The sequence below is a fragment of the Oncorhynchus mykiss genome, chromosome 2 (genome assembly GCF_013265735.2).
Source record: "Oncorhynchus mykiss isolate Arlee chromosome 2, USDA_OmykA_1.1, whole genome shotgun sequence".
In the NCBI taxonomy this organism is placed as follows: Eukaryota; Metazoa; Chordata; class Actinopteri; order Salmoniformes; family Salmonidae; genus Oncorhynchus; species Oncorhynchus mykiss.
Genome location: NC_048566.1, coordinates 28677052 through 28697267, shown reverse-complemented (window position 1 = coordinate 28697267; position 20216 = coordinate 28677052). Strand labels below are relative to the sequence as shown.

Here is a 20216-nt window from a genome sequence, read left to right as displayed (position 1 = left end):
AGCAAATAAGTGGGCTTAGGCCCACTGCTTTCCCCCTCATTTATGTTAATCTTTCGAAAAGAGCAGCCCTTACCTTGGGCAGTAAATACTCAGCCATAAATATCTATTCACAACGTTTGTTTTCAACTTAGAGAGCTCGCAGGTTTTAGTTTACGCCAAGGTTTAGCTAGTAAGAGCAAGATGGAAAGCGAGCAGCAACGTATCTCTCTAGTGTATTCATGTTTGATTGTTGGGATTGTTGTTTTAGTCTGACAATCGGGGTGGGTGGGATTTTTATTATTTTTTCTTCCTTTTTTCTATGTTTATTGTTTCCTTCCTAAAGAGACACACAGGTCACTTTTGTGCTCAAACCAAAGTTGAAACATTTCCTAATTATCTAATCTATATGATAGATTTCCATTCAGTTACATATTTGAAACCCAACCTATGCTTAATCCACTAAAATATGTCACATTCAACGTAAAAGGTCTTAACAGCCCGATTAAAAGGAAAAGAGTCAATACATACCTTAAGAAATTGAAGGCTGACATTGTGTTTTTACAAGAAACACATCTTACAGCCAGTGAACACAAGAAATTGAAGAGGGAATGGTTAGGACACGTTTTTGCGTCCTCTTTTAACTCCAAAGCAAGAGGAACTGCAATGTTGATAAGTAGACACATCCCCTTCAGCGTCAACAACACCATCTCTGATCCCTCTGGCAGGTTTGTTTTGGTGCAGGGGCATATGTTTTCAGAGTCTTGGACCCTATTGAATATTTATGCTCCTAACTTCGATGACCATATGTTTATTCAGAATGTCTTCCTTCAGGTCGCTCAAGCACCACCAGGATGGCACAACTGTTTCATAGAGTGTTAGATGTCGAGTATCTCCCCAGATTGCTTAGTGACCATTCTCCTCTGGTATTATCAATCTCCACTCCTACCAAGGTAAATGGAGCATATAGATGGAGACTAAATTCTACACTCCTAAAGCAACCTGAATTTTGTGCATTCATCAAAGAGCAGATCAATATTTTTACTTTGACAAACAAACCTTCCGCTCCTGACAGTTTCATTCTTTGGGACACATTGAAGGCCTATCTGAGGGGTCAGATCATTTCCTATACTAAGGGGCTGAAGAGAAAACACGGTGCGGAACTGAGTGCCCTTGAATCTGAAATCTCCGAGCTAGAGAAAAACTACCGAAGAGGCCCGACTAAAGATCTATACAGGCTTTTGGTAAATAAAAAACTTAAATATAATATTCTGAACACATATCAAGCCGAGAGGGCCATCACTAAATCAAAACAGCGTTATTACGAGCTTGGAGAGAAAGCTCACAAAGTATTGGCATGGCAACTGAAAGCAGAGGAAAGTAAGAGGACAATTAATGCCATAGAAACTCTTACTAATGAGATATCTTTCGACCCTACTGAAATTAATAATACTTTTAAGAAATACTATGAAGACCTCTACACTTCCCAATCAAGCGATGATCTATCAGAGATCGACTCCTTTCTCTCCTCTCTCAACCTCCCTTGCCTGTCAGGGGAAGACAGCGAGCGCCTGAGTGAACACTTCTCAGATCCTGAATTGTTGGAGGCCATTAAATCCTTACCTTCTAATAAATCTCCTGGGGAGGATGGCTCCCCTCCAGAGTTCTATAAAGAATTTAGGGAGCTGTTGGTCCCCTACCTTATGGAGGTACTTAAAAAAGCCAGGGAAGACAACTGCTTTCCAGAGTCCTTTTCTCAAGCAGTGATTACTGTAATCCACAAGAAAGGGAAAAACCTGCTAAAGTGCGCCTCCTATAGACCAATCTCTCTCCTTAACACAGATTGTAAACTGGTCACCAAGATGCTATCTAAGAGACGGGAGTCATGTCTTCTTCCCCTGTTGGTCAACCCAGATCAGACTGGCTTCATAATTAATAGATTGTCCCCCAATAATCTCAGAAGGTTCTTTGATATAATTCACCTTGCTAACAAAAACAAAATACCTAGTGTCGCAGTCTCCCTCGACGCTGAAAAGGCCTTTGATAGGGTTGAATGGCCATAACTCTTTCGCGTCTTAGAAAAGTTTGGTTTAGGTACAAATCTCCTAAAGCTAGGATTGCTACCAATGGGATTACTTCCTCCTCTTCCCCTCTTTATAGGGGGAACAGACAAGGTTGCCCAATTAGCCCCCACCTCTTTGCCCTCGCCATCGAACCGTTGGCTGAGGCTATTAGAACGTACCCTGACATACATGGCTTTGAGGTGGGCCCCAATACCCATAAATTATCACTCTTTGCAGACAACCTTATCTTATTTCTAACAAACCCAGAACACTCCCTCTCTCACTTGCAGATCCTACTACAGTGTTATAGTTCTTTCTCTGGATATAAGGTCAATTTTGATAAAAGCAAAATCTTACCGTTGTCTGTCTTTGACCATCATACCATCAAACACAAGTTTCCTTTTAGATGGTCGCCTATGGGCTTCACATATTTGGGCATAATGGTGGATGGTAATCTGAACAACCTCAATAAACTCAATCTGGCCAGTTTGTTGCAAAAGGTGGAGGTTGACCTTTGTAAATGGATGGACTTACCTCTCACTCTACTGGGTAAATGTCCTGCCCAGATTTCTATATCTGTTTCAATCTCTCCCTATCCCTGTTCCCGCAGCATTTTTTTACTCTCTCGACAAGCTGACCAGACGGTTTATCTGGCACGGCAAAACCCCTAGGGTTGGCCTGGATAAACTGACCCTTGATTACAGTCAAGGAGGCTTAAACCTCCCCAATTTTAGAATGTACTACTGGGCTGCACAGTTTAGGTTTCTGGCTCAGAGGTTTGACAATGGTCCCTATCCCTCATGGTTGAACATTGAAAAGTTTGAGGTAAATGATGACATTGGGGCAGAATTGTTTTACAAATGGGACAGAAAATCTATAAAAACCATCACAGACAACCCTTTAATCATACATTCTGTCCTGGCATGGCGCAAACTGCATGAGCTTTTCAGACGAGGGGGATTCCTTTCCCCTAAAACCCCTTTATGGAACAATAGATTGATTCCTATGTTTTTCCAGAATAGTAACTTTAGACCATGGTCTGATAAGGGGATCACTCTTCTGGAACATTGTTACGAGGAGGGAGTTCTTATGTCTTTTCATCAGCTGAAACAGAAATACCACTTGCCTAACAGGGACTTCTTTAGCTACCTACAACTACGAAATGTTATTAGGGTGACTCTCAAGGGACAATGGAACCTACCTAAGATGTCACCTATTGAACAACTCTGCCACGCAGACCAACCACTGTTCAAGACCATTTCCCGTGTATACGATGCTCTTATGTCAGGACTAACACTGCCTGGGCTAGATAAACCCCGACTTAGATGGGAAAAAGATCTGGGTATTGATCTTGATGAGGATCTATGGAGTGACCTATGCAGGGATGGTGTTACATCCACATTGAACTCCAGATACAGACTGATCCAGTTTAATTTCCTCCATCAGCTCTATATCACCCCATCTAGACTGCACAAGTTCAACCCAGATATCTCCTCCCTATGTTTTAGATGTGGCTCAGATGAAGGAACATTCCTCCATTCCACTTGGCAGTGTTCATAACTACACGGTTTCTGGCAGGGGGTATGCTATACCATATCCTCAATTCACGGGGTTGCATTCCCTTTAGACCCGGAGGTCTGTCTACTGGGTAACTTTACTAACAAGAAATTGGATTCCTCCCTGCCAGTTGCAATGTGGCTATCGGAAGTTAATAGTTGTATCCCTTTGGAGAAAATCACTTACTGCTTGAGGAATAAGTTAAAGACATTTTACAGAATTTGGCAACCTTTTATTGACTATATGGAGAATCTCCCCCCACATCTCATTGATTGAATCTCTATATAACCCTAACATAATGTTTCACACGTAATGTATAATATGTAACCTACGGCAGGTGATCCAATGTCTCATTATTATTATTTTCTTATTGTATGTTTGTATATATAATTATAATTATAAATGTTTTTACGCTCGTCTGTTACTGTCACTTTGTCCTATCGTTGTCTAATATCTTTTCACTTTTGTTTTGAATGTTCTTAATTGGAAAATGCAAACAGAAGGTTGGTGCTTGGAATCACTGTTCTTCCTCTGTCAACCATGGTTACCTGCAAGGAAACACGTGCCGTCATCATTGCTTTGCACAAAAAGGGCTTCACAGGCAAGGATATTGCTGCCAGTAAGATCGCACCTAAATCAACCATTTATCGGATCATCAAGAACTTCAAGGAGAGCGGTTCAATTGTTGTGAAGAAGGCTTCACGGCGCCCAAGAAAGTCCAGCAAGCGACGGGACCGTCTCCTAAAGTTGACTCAGCTGTGGGATCGGGGAACCACCAGTACAGAGCTTGCTCAGGAATGGCAGCAGGCAGGTGTGAGTGCATCTGCACGCACAGTGAGACAAAGACTTTTGGAGGATGGCCTGGTGTCAAGAAGGGCAGCAAAGAATCCACTTCTCTCCAAGAAAAACATCAGGGACATACTGATATTCTGCAAAGGTTGTCAGGGAAATTGCAAGATTATGTTATAATGCTTGTACTGCATTATAATGGTTGTTTTATTCGACAGAATATAGTATTCTGTTAACTATTGTGTGTGTGTTCTACTGAGGATGGGCCTCTATGAGATAACACTGACAGAGGAGATTTACGATGTCTTTGGGTGATAAAACCTAAAGAGCATTCCAGAGAACATGAGTTAATGTTTCTGCTCTATACCGTACCAGGAAGAGATGGTTCCAGTTTGGAGTCTTAACCTTGTGAACATGCTATGTATCTGTTGTTCGTCATGTAGGTTGAAAAGGGTGTATCTTGGCTACAAAATACCTTTTTACTTTTGTTTTATCACTCTCAACGTATCATTAGAAATGGTGAATCGTTGAAAGTCATTGCTATTGCAAAGCTCTTATTATTAAAGATTTAGTTTAAGTATAACTCTGACTTGTGTGATACGTTTGTCTCTCCTTATTTGATAGTAAAGAAATTAACCACCACAAGGTACAGGGATTGGACTGCTGAGGACTGGGGTAAAGTTTTTATTATTAAAGTGGCTAGAGATGAGTCAGTATGTTGGCAGCAGCCACTCAATGTTAGTGATGGCTGTTTAACAGTCTGATGGCCTTGAGATAGAAGCTGTTTTTCAGTCTCTCGGTCCCAGCTTTGATGCACCTGTACTAATCTCGGATTCTGGATGATATTGGGGTGAACAGGCAGTGGCTCGGTTGGTTGTTGTCCTTAATGATCCTTTTGGCCTTCCTGTGACATCGGGTGGTGTAGGTGTCCTGGAGGGCAGGTAGTTTGCTCCTGGTGATGTGTTGTGCAGACCTCACTACCCTATGGAGAGCCTTACGGTTGTGGGCGGTTGCCGTACCAGGCAGTGATACAGCCCGACAGGATGCTCTCGATTGTGCATCTGTAAAAGTTTGTGAGTGTTTTTGGTGACAAGCCACATTTCTTCAGCCTCCTGAGGTTGAAGAGGCACTGCTGCGCCTTCTTAACGATGCTGTCTGTGTGGGTGGACCATTTCAGTTTGTCCGTGAAGTGTACAGCAAGGAACTTAAAACGTTCCATCATCTCCACTACTGTCCCATCGATGTGGATAGGGGGCTGCTCCCTCTGCTGTTTCCTGTAGTCCACGATCATCTCATTTGTTTTGTTGACATTGAGTGTGAGGTTATTTTCCTGACACCACACTAGGAGGGCCCTCACCTCCTCCCTGTAGGCCGTCTCATCGTTGTTGGTAATCAAGTCTACCACTGTAGTGTCGTCTGCAAACTTGATTATTAAGTTGGAGGCGTGCATGGCCACGCAGTCATGGGTGAACAGGGAGTACAGGAGAGGGCTGAGAACACACCCTTGTGGGGCCCCAGTGTTGAGGATCAGCGGAGTGCAGATGTTGTTTCCTACCCTCACCACCTGGGGGCGACCCGTCAGGATGTCTAGGACCCAGTTGCACAGGTCGGGGTTGAGACCCAGGGTCTAAGTAAATATAACAAGATTCAACAACTGAGACATAAACTGAACAAGTTCCACAGACATGTGACAAACAGAAATGAACAAAGAGGGGGTCAAAATCAAAAGTAACAGTCAGTATCTGGTGTGGCCAACAGCTGCATTAAGTACTACAGTGCATCTCCTCCTCATGGACTCCACCCGATTTGTCAAATCTTGTTGAGAGATGGTACCCCACTCTTCCACCAAGGCACCTGCAAGTTCCCGGACATTTCTGGGGGAATGGCCCTAGCCCTCACCCTCCGATCCAACAGGTCCCAGACGTGCTCAATGGGATTGAGATCCGGCTCTTCGCTGGCCATGGCAGAACACTGACATTCCTGTATTGCAGGAAATCACACACAGAACGAGCAGTATGGCTGGTGGCATTGTCATGCTGGAGGGTCATGTCAGGATGAGCCTGCAGGAAGGGTACCACATGAGGGAGGAGGCGGTCTTCCCTCTAACGCACAGCATTCAGATTGTCCACAATGACAACAAGCTCAGTCCGATGATGCTGACACACCGCCTCAGACCATGACGGACCCTATACCTCCAAATCGATCCCGCTACAGAGTACAGGCCTCGGTGTAACGCTCATTCCTTCAACGATAAATGTGAATCCGACCATCACACCTGATGAGACAAAACCGCAACTCGTCAGTGAAGAGCACTTTTTGCCAGTCCTGTCTGGGCCAGCGACGGTGGGTTTGTGCCCATAGGCAACATTGTTGCCGGTGATGTCTGGTGAGGACCTGCCTTACAACAGGCCAACAAGCCCTCAGTCCAGCCTCTATCAGCCTATTGCGGACAGTCTGAGAACTGATGGAGGGATTGTGCGTTCCTGGTGTAACTCGGGCAATTGTTGTTGCTATGCTGTACCTGTCCTGCAGGTGTGATGTTCGGATGTACCGATCCTGTGCAGGTGTTGTTACATGTGGTCTGCCACTGAGAGGACGATCAGCTGTCCGTCCTGACTCCCTGTAGCGCTGTCTTAGGCGTCTCACAGTACGGACATTGCAATTTCTTGTCCTGGCCACATCTGCAGTCCTCATGCTTCCTTGCAGCATGCCTAAGGCATGTTTACGCAGATGAGCAGGGACTCTGGGCATCTTTCTTTTGGTGTTTTTCAGAGTTAGTAGAAAGGACTCTTTTGTGTCCTAAGTTTTCATAACTGTGACCTTAATTGGGGCGCAGGTTAGCCTAGAGGTTAGAGCATTGGACTAGTAACCGAAAGGTTGCAAGTTCAAATCCCCAAGCTGACAAGGTACAAATCTGTCGTTCTGCCCCTGAACAGGCAGTTAACCCACTGTTCCTAGGCCGTCATTGAAAATAAGAATTTGTTCTTAACTGACTTGCTTAGTTAAATAAAGGAAAAAAAAACAATAATAAATTGCCTACCATCTGTAAGCTGTTAGTGCCTTAACGACCGTTCCACAGGTGCATGTTCATTGGCTGTTTATGGTTCATTGAACAAGCATGGGAAACAGTGTTTAAACCCTTTACAATGAAGAACTGTGAAGTTATTTAGATTTTTACGAATTATCTTTGAAAAAGGGACATTTCTTTTTTGTCTGAGTTTATATATATATATTTCAGTCATGGTCAGCAAATATACAACAAATATACAACAAGATTCAGCTATAAAGATTTCCATTGTTGTTACCATCCAGAGCGTCTTGCTGTAATTGACTGACACAAGGTTCAGAATTGCCATGATTCACTTATTAAACACAAGCTCAGTATGCCCTCTAGTGGGGAAGCCAGTGTGTGCGTTTGAGTGTGTGTGTGTAAACATTGAAAACAGGATTTGGTCTCCCTATTGAGATAAAATCTCTGAAGAACACCTGAGCTTGCTGAGGTGCCTCAGTCGCTGTGGTTGCATGCAAAGCAGCTGCTACTTTCACTCTAAGAACAGCTCTGTTGATTTCACATCTGATAAGGCAGAAGGGAAGAACATTCGCCACACCTCGGTTAAATACAAACACAGGAACTGTCCCTAAACAACCCTCAAAATGTAGAACTTAAAAAACATCCACACTTGATACATTGCTACAAGAATATTGAGTTCAACATGATTAACTGAACAAAACATATAATTCAAGATCAATTCATAATTTGAGCAACCAATTCATAATTTGAGCAATCAATAAGGTTAAGCAGATGATTTTGGACATTAATAGTTCATTGACATTTGCTGATGGGGTTAACATCTATGATCTTTTCCGGCATCAAACATCGTAGCTAAGTCTGTGTGCTCTGAAAGGGAAATGTACATCACACCTACATGAATTGGTAATCATTCTAAAAAATCATGAATGACCTTGGTTTGAAGTGCCTGTTGAAATAGATGTGGGGGGGGAGAACAGTTCAGTAGTTTTTCAAACACATTTCCAATGAATAATCTTTGGTGCAAATTGACTGCACAACGCCTGCACCTTGGAGATAAGATCACAGACGCTCACTCTGGTTTCTCACATCTTGTTTATCATCGACAGAGATCTGATTCTGATGAGAAACATCTAGTTATTGTGGACACCATTCACACCTCCTATTCCGTTTCCTTCAAAAACTGTCAACAACAACATTATCAACCATGTTGATCTCAGATATAAATGTTTATAAGGTTATAATTAGGTAAGTCTACACCACTTGCAGTGCCTTCACACCACTTTGCTTTTTCAGCCTGAATTTAATATAGATTCAATTGAGATGTTGTGTTACTGGCCCACACACACAATACCCCATAATGTCAAAGTGGAATTCTGTTTTAGAAATGTTTACAAATTAATAAAAAATGAAAAGCTGAAATGTATTGAGTCATAAAGTTTTCAACCCCTTTGTTATGGCAAGCCTAAATATGTTCAGGAGTAAAAATCTGCTTAACAAGTCACATCATATGTTGCATAGACTCATTCTATGTGCAATGATAGTGTTTAACATGATTTTGAATGACTACCTCATCTCTGTACCCCACACATACAATTACTATATCTGTAAGATCCCTCAGTTGAGCAGTGAATTTCAAATACAGATTCAACCACAAAGACCAGAGGTTTAACTATGCCTCGCAAAGAAGGGCACCTATTGGTAGATGGGTAAACATTTTCAAAGGCAGACATTGAATATCCCTTTGAACATGATGAAGTTATTAATGACACTTTGGATGGTGTATCAATACACCCAGTCACTACAAAGATACAGGGGTCCTTCCTAACTCAATTGCCAGAGAGAAAGGAAACCCCTCAGGGATTTCACCATGAGGCCAATGGTGACTTTAAAACAGTTAGAGTTTAATGGCTGTGATAAGGAAAAACTGAGGATGGTTACTCCACTATACTGACCGAAATTAAAAGATGGAAGCCTGTATAGAATAAAAATGATTCCAAAACATGCATTCTGTTTGCAATAAGGCACTTCAGTAAAATTGCTAATAATGTGACAAAGATATTAGCTTAATGTCCTGAAGTGTTATGTTAGGGGCAAATCCAACACAACACATCACTACCAGTCTTCATATTTTCAAGCATGGTGGTGGCTGCATCACGTTATGGGTATTCTGGTCATAGGAAAATATTGTACAATCCAGGTGTTCAAAGCTCTTAGAGACGTACCCAGAAAGAGTCACAGCTGTAATCGCTGCCAAATGTGATTCTAACATGTATAGACACAGGGGTGTGAATACTTAAGTAAATGAGATATTTCTGTATTTCATTTTCAATACATTTGAAAACATTTCTAAAAACATGTTTTAACTTTCTAATTATGGGGCATTGTGTGTAGATGAGTGAGAGAGAAAAAACATTTAATCCATTTTGAATTCAGGCTGTAACAACATGTAGAATAAGTCACGGGCTATGAATACTTTCTTAAGGCACTGTACATACATAAATATAAAACAAACTTCCAAGGGTATGTTCCATACGTTTAATGGCAAAATAACTGAGGACTAAATAAACTATTTATAGCAAGTAATGTGTAAACATAATTTCTGTACAAAGAAATATACATGCAAAAGTAAAAATAAGTCATTTAACATTCAAAATGACGTAGTATGTATCAAATATGATGAGGTTACATCCAGGTTCCCATGTTCGTCGTCCATGTCTGTACAGCTTTACACATGAATAAATAAGAGGACACAAAATGGGACTGTACAGGTTAACAAACACATTCATTGTATCACTGTGACTACTGCATTGACATGAAACTCTGATAACCTTTTCAAGCTTAAAAGGAAATACAGCTACTTCGTCCGCCTCTCCAGATGAATTTGACCGGCACATTAAAATCAGTTTGAACTCATACAATTATTAATTTACTGAAAGCAGCTAGGTCATGGTCACCCTCAGATAAAGGTTAGGGTAATAGTGCCGCAAAGCCCATGCACAATTATTGTAACGTTGGTACAATGTTGTGGGCAGTTTCTTCTTCAAACCAAAGGCCCGGCAAAGAATGCTACCCCAAGTTTATCTTCAGTTAAACCAAGATGTTGATCATTGCAACACAATGTCTAGCAAAATACATAACTTAAAAAGTCAAACAAACTTACACAGCAATCACCACTTTGTGCACAGCTTGAGAAGAGAAGTGTTTGAAATGTTAATTAGGTAAGCAGTAACAACCAACCACTAAACAACGTTCTTACAACGCTAATAAATAAAGCCACTGTGAACCAATGTAAACATCTCTAGGTTCAGCATGGTTTTCATAACTTAACATGGTACATTATAACACATTTAAAGAGAGTAAAGTACACTAAACTTTGGTATAGTTACAGAAAATAAAACAAATACAATGACAAACTGAAAGCATAAATGCCAATATAGATACAAATCTTTTTTCTTATTTTACATTATTTGCGAAACCTGCATTTTAGGTTTCCAAGATATTCATACTGAACTTAATACGGAAAAGAGTAACACAATACATACATCTACTGCAGTACCAGGTACGTACATGCCTTTTTAGATTACGGGTACAACACATGTCTTCACAAATAGTTGCATACATGTTAAAGCTGCAACATTGCACATGAGGAGTTAACGCAAAATATGAGTGCATTTATAGAAGTATTTCTGGTAGTGAGGGTTTAAGTAATTTGACTGGCATGAGGAGGAGCTAGTCTCCCTCACACCTCTCTTCCATTGGCAGGACTTACTACTCAGCTAATGAAACAGCGTTTGAGACAAATTCTTCAAAATGAGAATGAAGGCAGGAACACATTATTTACAAAGTAAGGCGGATGTATCAGAAATCTAAAGAGCTTTTCCAATAGTGTTATAGCTTTTTGTTGTTTGTTTGCTTGTTTATTTCTCTGCTGAGGTCTGACTAAAATAGCATAATTGTACTAACTGTTACGGGTCCATACAATAGCAAGGCCAGAACAAAGCATACGCCTATTTATTGTAAGTTAATCAACTACAATGAGTTTGGTCTCCAACTGGTTCTAGAAGTAGTGTTCTGAAGCAACGACCCTGTGGTGGGTCGGTGGTGCTTTGTTCATATGTCGCATTCATTTTTGTTTTCATGCTTTTTATTAATAACCTTTGTTTTTGAAAAGGTATATGAATAAAGACATTTCTTTGTTTCTTCACTATACATTTTCTTTACAAAAAGTAATCTCTCATTACAAAAACAATTCTTATATTCAACCAAAAGTAACCCGATATTACAGTAATACTATCCAAACACAAGGCTTACTCTCACTGGCTCTCGAGAAAGCTTTGTTCTCCCTGTTAGTGAAGTTTTAAATACTTTCAAATAGTTCATACTTTTGTGCAGGCATATAGCCATCATCCATACAAAGGTGGGGATGGAAGAGAAGTATCTAAATCTCTGGGGGAAAAAATCTCAGTCAAAAATATTCAAAGCAGTCAGCAGCAGCAGGATGCTGGGTAACATAGTTCTAAGGAAGTGGCGTAGTCGGCTGAGAGAGGATGAGATCATCATTGTGACTCGGTGGTTTCTGGGAACTGTAGTTCTCTAACCTGCTCATATCTGGTTGAGGAGTCTGCTGTGAAGGAAGGTCTTGATGCTGCCCACGGGCCTAACATCGTTCTGGTGTTTCCGCCGCTCGATGAAGGAGATGAGTCTGGAGGTGTCGATGCACCCTGGGTGCTGGTTTTGTTGCTGGTGGGAGTCCCACGGCTGCAGCCAGGACTCCTGAAGGCAAGCGGCGGCAGAAGGTCTCCGGTCCGGCTCGCCCTGTAGGAGGAGACCCACAAAGTCCCTGGCCGCCTGGCTCACACCCTGGAAGTAGTCATGGGGGAAGCTGAAGTCCAGACGACAGATGTTCAGGCATGTCTCCTCAGCGCTCTCGTCCAGGAAGGGAGATGCCCCGCTCAGTACCACGTATGTCACAACCCCCAGGCTCCAGAGGTCAGAGGTCAGGGAGACGGGCTGGCCCAGCACCAGCTCCGGGGCTGAGAACTCTGGGCTGCCCAGTAGGGGGTGGATGTAGTGGCCACTGTTCAGCTGGACGGCGTCTCCGAAGTCTGTCAGCTTGACCACGGGCTGGGCAGAGTTCTGCTCCACTAACACGTTCTCAGGCTAAAGGGATACACACCGATACCCACGCACATACACGCAAAGAAAGATATGATTAAGAATTTACCCATGATGGGAGTATTATCTTTGCTTAAGAACAATCAGTTAGACATCATACTGTTTCATACAGTACAAAATCACATTTAACTCCTACTCTACATGTCACAGCCTTTGTGACTCACCTTCAAGTCCAAGTGAGCTATCCTCCAGCTATGCAGGTAGTGTAAAGCTTCTAGAATGTCCCTAAGGTACAAGGCCACCTTCTCTTCAGTGAGGTTACCCCAGCTGACTATGTAGTCCAGGAGACGGCCTTGATCAGCCCTGCAGACACAAAGCACCAGAGAGAGACATTAGCCCACCGATATGGTAGATGTGAATAAATATATATAGTAATATTGTTCAAAAGGGTAATCAATTCTATTTCAATTCAGGAATTGTAATAACAATTTTCCTCAATAATCATAAGAAAAACAGTGTGTGCGTCCCAAATGCTATCTATCCCTCTGTAGGGTACTACTTTTGATCAGTTATAGGGAATAGGGTCCCATTTGGGGCTCATCCACAGTTTTTCTAACATACATCTCCAGCACTAGCACGTAGCTGGTGGCTGTCTCGAAGGTGTCCAGCAGGCCAACCAGGTGTGGGTGTTCCAGACACTGTAGTATCCTCAGTTCCTGGAGCACCTGCTCACGCCGCATCAACCGCTTGTTGACATGTTTGGCTGCCACGGCACGCTTGCTCCCACGCTGGTCACAGCGCTTAGCCACTGAGAACCTCCCCCTGCCCAGTTCTGTGACCTCTGTGTAGAAGGACTCAAAGTTGTTCTTCCAGATCACTTCACTCCCATCGTCGGAGGCCTCTGGGAAAATAGAAACATTGAATGTTAAAATGCTAAAGTACTGAAGAAGTAGTGTGAATATAGAGGATATACTGTGCCCCCACAGGAGTCTACAACTCAACTCAACTTAATGTAACTCAACAGTGACTAACCTGAGACTCTGAGGCTGGCGGAGGATGACACGCTGCCCACTACGTTGGTGGCAACACAGGTGTACACCCCATCATCCTCCACAGACACACCCATGATGAGGAGAGTTGCCTCGCCCGTGTCACTGCAGAGAGAGAAGGGAAGTTTCAACAATAGCAACATTTCCTTTAATTCAACTACAACAGAACATTATCTTCCAACTGCTAAGTCATTTTAACGCGTTGCAATGATCACTGCAAGTCCCTCTGGACAAGAGTATCTACTAAATGACTCAAATGTAACGTAGAATGTCATCACTGCCGGTGTGTACCTGTACGTGATGCTGTAGTGTCCGTCGTTGCTCAGAGTGCTGTGGTCAGGTCCTCTCCAGGTGACCGAGGCTTTTGGTCTTCCACAGACCTTACTCCTCAGAGTGACACTCTCCCCCAGGTTACAGGTCACATCACTCAGAGGCAGCAGGAACTCTGGGGGTACTACAGAGGTGACAGACAGACAGAAGACACGTGAGTTTGACTATGTCACATGATAACTAGCCTTCCAATATACTAGCGTCCTGTCCATGGGGTGTACTTTCGTTTTTCCAGCTGCCTCACGCTACAGAAACAGGAGACAGGCTCCTGCCCTACACACTGCTCTGGCTCGTAGGAGGATACTTACATGCAAACTACACGATCCCACATCTGAGCTACCCAATAGACAATAGAAAGTATGCAGTACAATACAAGACAATAACAAATGGTCTTACTGAACCCCTGGATTGTGAAAATATAGATGTGTCATTCAATTACTGTATAGTAAAGCCCAAGCAAAAACATTTAAATGTATACATACCATCATAGATGTAGTTGGGGTTTAGAAGCTGAAAGAAAAATATGAACACAAGTAAGTTTCTTCTCCAAATTAGTTTTACCACAAAGACATGAAATAATTACATGAATTACATGAATCCATTAAATGAGGTTAATGTATAGGGGCTTTAAGTCTTACAGCCATACTGAGGTTAATGTAGAGGGGCTTTAAGTCTTACAGCCATACTGAGGTTAATGTATAGGGGCTTTAAGTCTTACAGCCATACTGAGGTTAATGTATAGGGGCTTTAAGTCTTACAGCCATACTGAGGTTAATGTATAGGGGCTTTAAGTCTTACAGCCATACTGAGGTTAATGTAGAGGGGCTTTAAGTCTTACAGCCATACTGAGGTTAATGCAGAGGGGCTTTAAGTCTTACAGCCATACTGAGGTTAATGTAGAGGGGCTTTAAGTCTTACAGCCATACTGAGGTTAATGTAGAGGGGCTTTAAGTCTTACAGCCATACTGAGGTTAATGCAGAGGGGCTTTAAGTCTTACAGCCATACTGAGGTTAATGCAGAGGGGCTTTAAGTCTTACAGCCATACTGAGGTTAATGTAGAGGGGCTTTAAGTCTTACAGCCATACTGAGGTTAATGTATAGGGGCTTTAAGTCTTACAGCCATACTGAGGTTAATGTATAGGGGCTTTAAGTCTTACAGCCATACTGAGGTTAATGTAGAGGGGCTTTAAGTCTTACAGCCATACTGAGGTTAATGCAGAGGGGCTTTAAGTCTTACAGCCATACTGAGGTTAATGCAGAGGGGCTTTAAGTCTTACAGCCATACTGAGGTTAATGTAGAGGGGCTTTAAGTCTTACAGCCATACTGAGGTTAATGTAGAGGGGCTTTAAGTCTTACAGCCATACTGAGGTTAATGCAGAGGGGCTTTAAGTCTTACAGCCATACTGAGGTTAATGCAGAGGGGCTTTAAGTCTTACAGCCATACTGAGGTTAATGTAGAGGGGCTTTAAGTCTTACAGCCATACTGAGGTTAATGTAGAGGGGCTTTAAGTCTTACAGCCATACTGAGGTTAATGCAGAGGGGCTTTAAGTCTTACAGCCATACTGAGGTTAATGCAGAGGGGCTTTAAGTCTTACAGCCATACTGAGGTTAATGTAGAGGGGCTTTAAGTCTTACAGCCATACTGAGGTTAATGCAGAGGGGCTTTAAGTCTTACAGCCATACTGAGGTTAATGTAGAGGGGCATTAAGTCTTACAGCCATACAGGTGATTATCAAATCAACTCTACCTTTACAGAAACTTTATTAGTCAGACAGTCTTGAGACTTGCGGTAGCCGTTTTCCATCTTATATTCCTTCCTGGTCTCCTTATCTCTCCTCTCAGACTTTCTCCTGATGCGGAGTGCTGTGTGCCACGAGGATGACTTCCTGCTCCAGACAAGAGAACGAGAAAGAAAGGGGAAAAGAGAGAGAAAGAAAAAGGAAGAAAGGAAGAGAAAAGTTTAACTTGTGATTTCTACATCTTTGTCTACTGTTTCACTTTTATGATTGCAGAGCTCATGATGTGAAATTGGAACTGTCTTTGGAATGATAACGCTTTTCATTCATTCAGGTTGGTACATGGAGTAGCAGCAGTGTCTGTCTCTTACTTGATGGTTCCTTCGGGGAGGTCGGGGATGATGGTGGAGGTGTGACCCAGTACGTAGCCAGGGATCCAGCCCTCGGCGGCAGGGCCCTGCTCAGTGGCAGCCCGGAACACCAGGAACATGTTCTGCTGATTGGAGGCCAGCATCTGGACCACCTCGCCCTGGGAAACACTGATCTCATCCTCCTTCAGGGCCACGTAGTCCTGGGTCACCAGCATGGTGCTGATGCTGCTGCTGCTACTACTTTCACTCTGGAGGAGGGGGAGGCAGGGGAAGATGGGAGGCAGGGGAGGATGGGAGGCAGGGGAGGATGGGAAGCAGGGGAGGAAGGGGAGGATGGGAGGCAGGGGAAGATGGGAGGCAGGGAAGGAAATGGAGTCAGTAAGGGTTTATAGGTATGGTTACACAAAGAGAGAGGCATAGAGAGATGGACAGACAGACAGACAAATGCACGCACACACAAACTGACTCTAAAAGACTGAACAAATTCAAATGTTATTGATTTGATTGCACATGAGCATCATGTGTTCATCTGTTTATATGCTAGAGCTCATGCACAAAGAAGGACTCATTTCAAAGCATTCATTACAAAAGGTTCAGAGAGTAGAGTGAGGAAAGTCATACTGTAGCAACTAACATCTGGTTCCTACATGTCTCATAATTAGACCTTCTCATTTGTAGAAGCGAAGATAAGGTATCCAGAAGTCAGAGACAGAGGAGAGTTAACACGGAGTGGGTGTCTCTCAAAGACAGTGAAAGTAGAGAGGAAACAGTCCGTTTCAGGAGAGAGAGCCTGAAAGAAAGTTTGAAGTGAGGCCAAATGCATTTGGTGTGAGTCAAATGTATTCAGGGGCAAGGCAAGGAGAGAACGGGAACAAGGATGTGTCATCAGTCCCACAGAACCAAGACAGAAACGAAGCAGCATGGTCAAAGCAAGAGCTAAGAGAAAACAGGAAAGACGGCAAGCGTTTCTTTTTACATCAGAGCTCCTCTTCTTGCAGGCAGGTGAAGTCGAAGTCAATATCAATCTTCCATGATATCAGCATTCATTTGCATTTAACCCATACATGCCTCAATGGTTTTTCAGATCAGACCACAATAGGCTGAAGCAAAGGGACAGCAAAAATCCAGGCCATGTCTAGAAAATGTTAGAGCCAAGACAGAGCTGGGTGTGTTAAGTTAGGGAAGCAGAGGCAGAGAGTCATACTGGAAACACTTACCAAGGGAGAGGAGAGGACACCAACATACCGTACAGCAAGCTACTTGCTAGTTACTTGCTAGTTACAGCAGTTAGCTGCTGTACCAGCCAAAAACACACTGTTAGTAGAGTCTGAAAGACAGCAGGAAGGATGAAAACTCACACCATAGGCAAGTTAGTGTACTTAGATAGTTTAGTATGCACTTGTGGTTCCGATGACCCAGGAGAACTTCTGGTCAGCCAGTAAGGTTAGTAGGGACTAAGCCGGACAGAAGCCTGGGACTCGAGTAGGGCTCTTACCCCGTTACTCTGCGTGGACTGTAAGGACTGCTCACTGGTGGAGGAGCATGTGCTCATGCGGTCTATATCCTTGCTGTGGGTGGAGTGGCGGTGGCTGTGGCTCTCCCTGTGGCCCAGGGTCGAGTCTCCACTATCACTGTGGTAGGAGAAGGAGCCAGGCCGGCTAGCTGGGGAGGCTGGGACCGCGGTGGACCAGAAAAAGGAGCCTTTCTGGGCTGGGCTGCCCGGGATGAATTCCTCCTTTATGGGGCAGGTCAGAGGAGAGACTGCCCCTACCCGAGGCTTGGCAAGATTCAGAGGGGCCACAGCCAGCCGTGGGATGGGGATCTGAGGGTGCTCCCCAAGGTAGCTCTCCTTGAAGCTGCCCTCAGCAACGCCCAAGGACTTGCCATTGCTGTTGCTGCTGGTTCTGCTGCGGGGCCGGGGACCCTCCAGCACTCGCATCTTGGGGACATCTTGGGGCCCCAGGTCCCCCTCTGCATGGTCAGGAGGACAGGGGGTCTGGGAGGAGGAGGAGGGGGGTTGTCGGGACCACGTACCTGCTGTTCTGTCCGGACCGTCAGACCCCGGGGGGTGGTGGTGGTGGACAGGCTGTGGGATACGGGAGGAGGGCTGAGGAATGCGCGAGGGCCGGCGACTCTGGGGGCCACACAGAGAGTTACTCCCAGGGCCCACTACGGAGCTGCTGCAGCCACCTCCTGCCAGGCCACTGCTGCTGCTGGGGGCCCCCAGGCCTGCTCCACTTGCCCCCACGTGGTTCCTCTGGTACTCGATAGGGGATGTCAGTGCTGGGGGACACAAAAAGAGAGACAGAGATGGACAGACAGAGAGAGAGAAAGGGAGAGAGAAAGAGATAGAGAGAAAGAGTCACCTCAGTGGTATGAGTACACACTGTCTAGCTATGAAACCAAAATATAAAAACATTCGTAGCATTTTGCATTCCAGTACATCATGCTATAGTTCATATTATGGTGTGCTCTAAACACTTATTTTCTCAGAACGTTGATACATTCTATGGAGTGGATGACTACACAGGGAGACAGATGAAACACTGTAATCATATGATATGATTATGCTGCCACCTGGGAGAAGCTAGCATAATATCACTACACAGTTACACAGATGAACCGTGATGTGTCTTTTTTTACCATTGAGAAAGTTGCGCTGGCTCTCCAGGATCTGGGTGATCTGGTGGACCCACATCTGGCTGACTCCAGGATTGGCTGAGTGCATCACGTAGGTCTCCACACCGCCACTGGATGACCGGGAGGTCAGGGTGAACTTACAGGGGTCATCTGTGCTCTCCTCCAGGCCCAGCCAGCTCACCTGGACACACACACAAGATATAGGGGAGAGGAGGGGATGTGAGTGTTTTCAGAATTAGACAACTATTCAAATGACTTTGGCCGTTAAGGCAATTACTATCCCAGCAATGTCCAGCCCCCAAAAAATCCATCCACTGTAATATGATCTAAGTGGATTGATTAGGGGAGATGATCACGATCGATGCCCCATACCTTGACGCTGTTCTTGAAGAGGTATCCCGGTTGGGAGTAGCCTTTCTTCTTGTCCAGGGGCTCACTGAAGATGACGATCTGTTCGAAGAGGAAGACCCTCCTCTCCTTCATCCTTGTGAGTAGCCCCCCGTCCTGATCTGATACCATGAAGGTATCCTGGAGCAGCAGTCTGCCTTGGGCCACAATCTTGCCCTGCATGGGGGAATACCAATGTATCGGCTGTCTGGTTAAATAAAGGTTTAAGGCCCAATGCAGCCATTTTATAACCATATCAAAATATTTCTGGGTAACAAGTAAGTACCTTACTGTAATAGATTTCCATTCAAATGGGCAAAAGTAGCTTTTTTTTTTTTGACTGAACTGGGCCTTTAAATAAAATACATAGAAATAAAAGGAGAGAGGACAGCCTCAGACTCATTCTTAGCCACTCAGATGAAATATGCATATTATCTGCATAATATTATATAATACAACGAGTGAAAATAGAGAGAGAGACAGCAAACCCAAACCCTTCTCCCAAGTATCATATGATCCATGTGACTTAACGGCTGAAATCAAATTCAAGTAAGCTATTTTGGAGAATTTGTGACCTTCTAAACTGAGCCAGATCAAACTGAAAGACCACATTCTCTATTCCCTGAATAAGACAGAGTCTTACGTCAAAGCCTTGGAGACGCCCAACGTTCATCATGTCGTTGCATCTTTTGGGCACAACACACATGACCTCCACCGCTTTCTGGGAGAAACAGAGAAGATAGAAAACATAATATATTATAACAAGTATAACTTTTAGATAAAAACAAAATCATAGCAATATTAATGCTAGTCCATGTTATTAGGCGTGGAAGGCCATCAAATCAAACCCAGATTGTAGTTCTTACCTCCAGCTCAGTAGTATCTACTGCAGCCTTTTTGGAGAACTTGAGTAAATCCTTCAGCAGGAGCTGGTACTTCATGATGCGCTGCACAGGCTTAATGAGAAGATCAGTGATCTGGAGTCTGTGGCCCAGACGCTGCTTGAGCTCCTAAAATACACAGGGAGCCATTAGATTTAGTTGCACACAGTAAAAACAAAGGACTGCGTAAAACACAAGGTATGAGAACAGGAAACAATGTGGCTCTTATGATGAAATATGTGCTCAGTTCGAGAGACTGGAATAAACCCACCTGCGGGGTATGTGTGG

General features: G+C 43.7%; 1 protein-coding gene across 5 annotated transcripts in view; it reads right to left on the bottom strand.

Annotated features, from left to right (window-relative positions):
* Positions 1-9937: 9937 nt before the first annotated feature.
* Positions 9938-20216, bottom strand: part of LOC110485836 (triple functional domain protein) — a 149798-nt gene continuing 139519 nt past the window's right edge. For 3 of the 5 annotated variants that reach the window (XM_021557031.2, XM_021557037.2, XM_021557053.2), the window contains 13 exons: positions 19914-20057; positions 19691-19768; positions 19033-19224; positions 18664-18841; positions 17516-18303; positions 16021-16268; positions 15661-15802; positions 14393-14420; positions 13872-14034; positions 13564-13685; positions 13153-13432; positions 12756-12894; positions 9938-12576 (listed from right to left, as the gene is read on the bottom strand). In XM_021557031.2, the coding sequence (XP_021412706.2) occupies positions 12019-12576; positions 12756-12894; positions 13153-13432; positions 13564-13685; positions 13872-14034; positions 14393-14420; positions 15661-15802; positions 16021-16268; positions 17516-18303; positions 18664-18841; positions 19033-19224; positions 19691-19768; positions 19914-20057 (3060 nt within the window). In that variant the 3' untranslated portion in view covers positions 9938-12018. Of the gene's footprint in view, positions 12577-12755; positions 12895-13152; positions 13433-13563; positions 13686-13871; positions 14035-14392; positions 14421-15660; positions 15803-16020; positions 16269-17515; positions 18304-18663; positions 18842-19032; positions 19225-19690; positions 19769-19913; positions 20058-20216 lie in introns of those variants that run through there. The other 2 variants (XM_021557045.2, XR_002468004.2) reach the window with 2 other exon arrangements.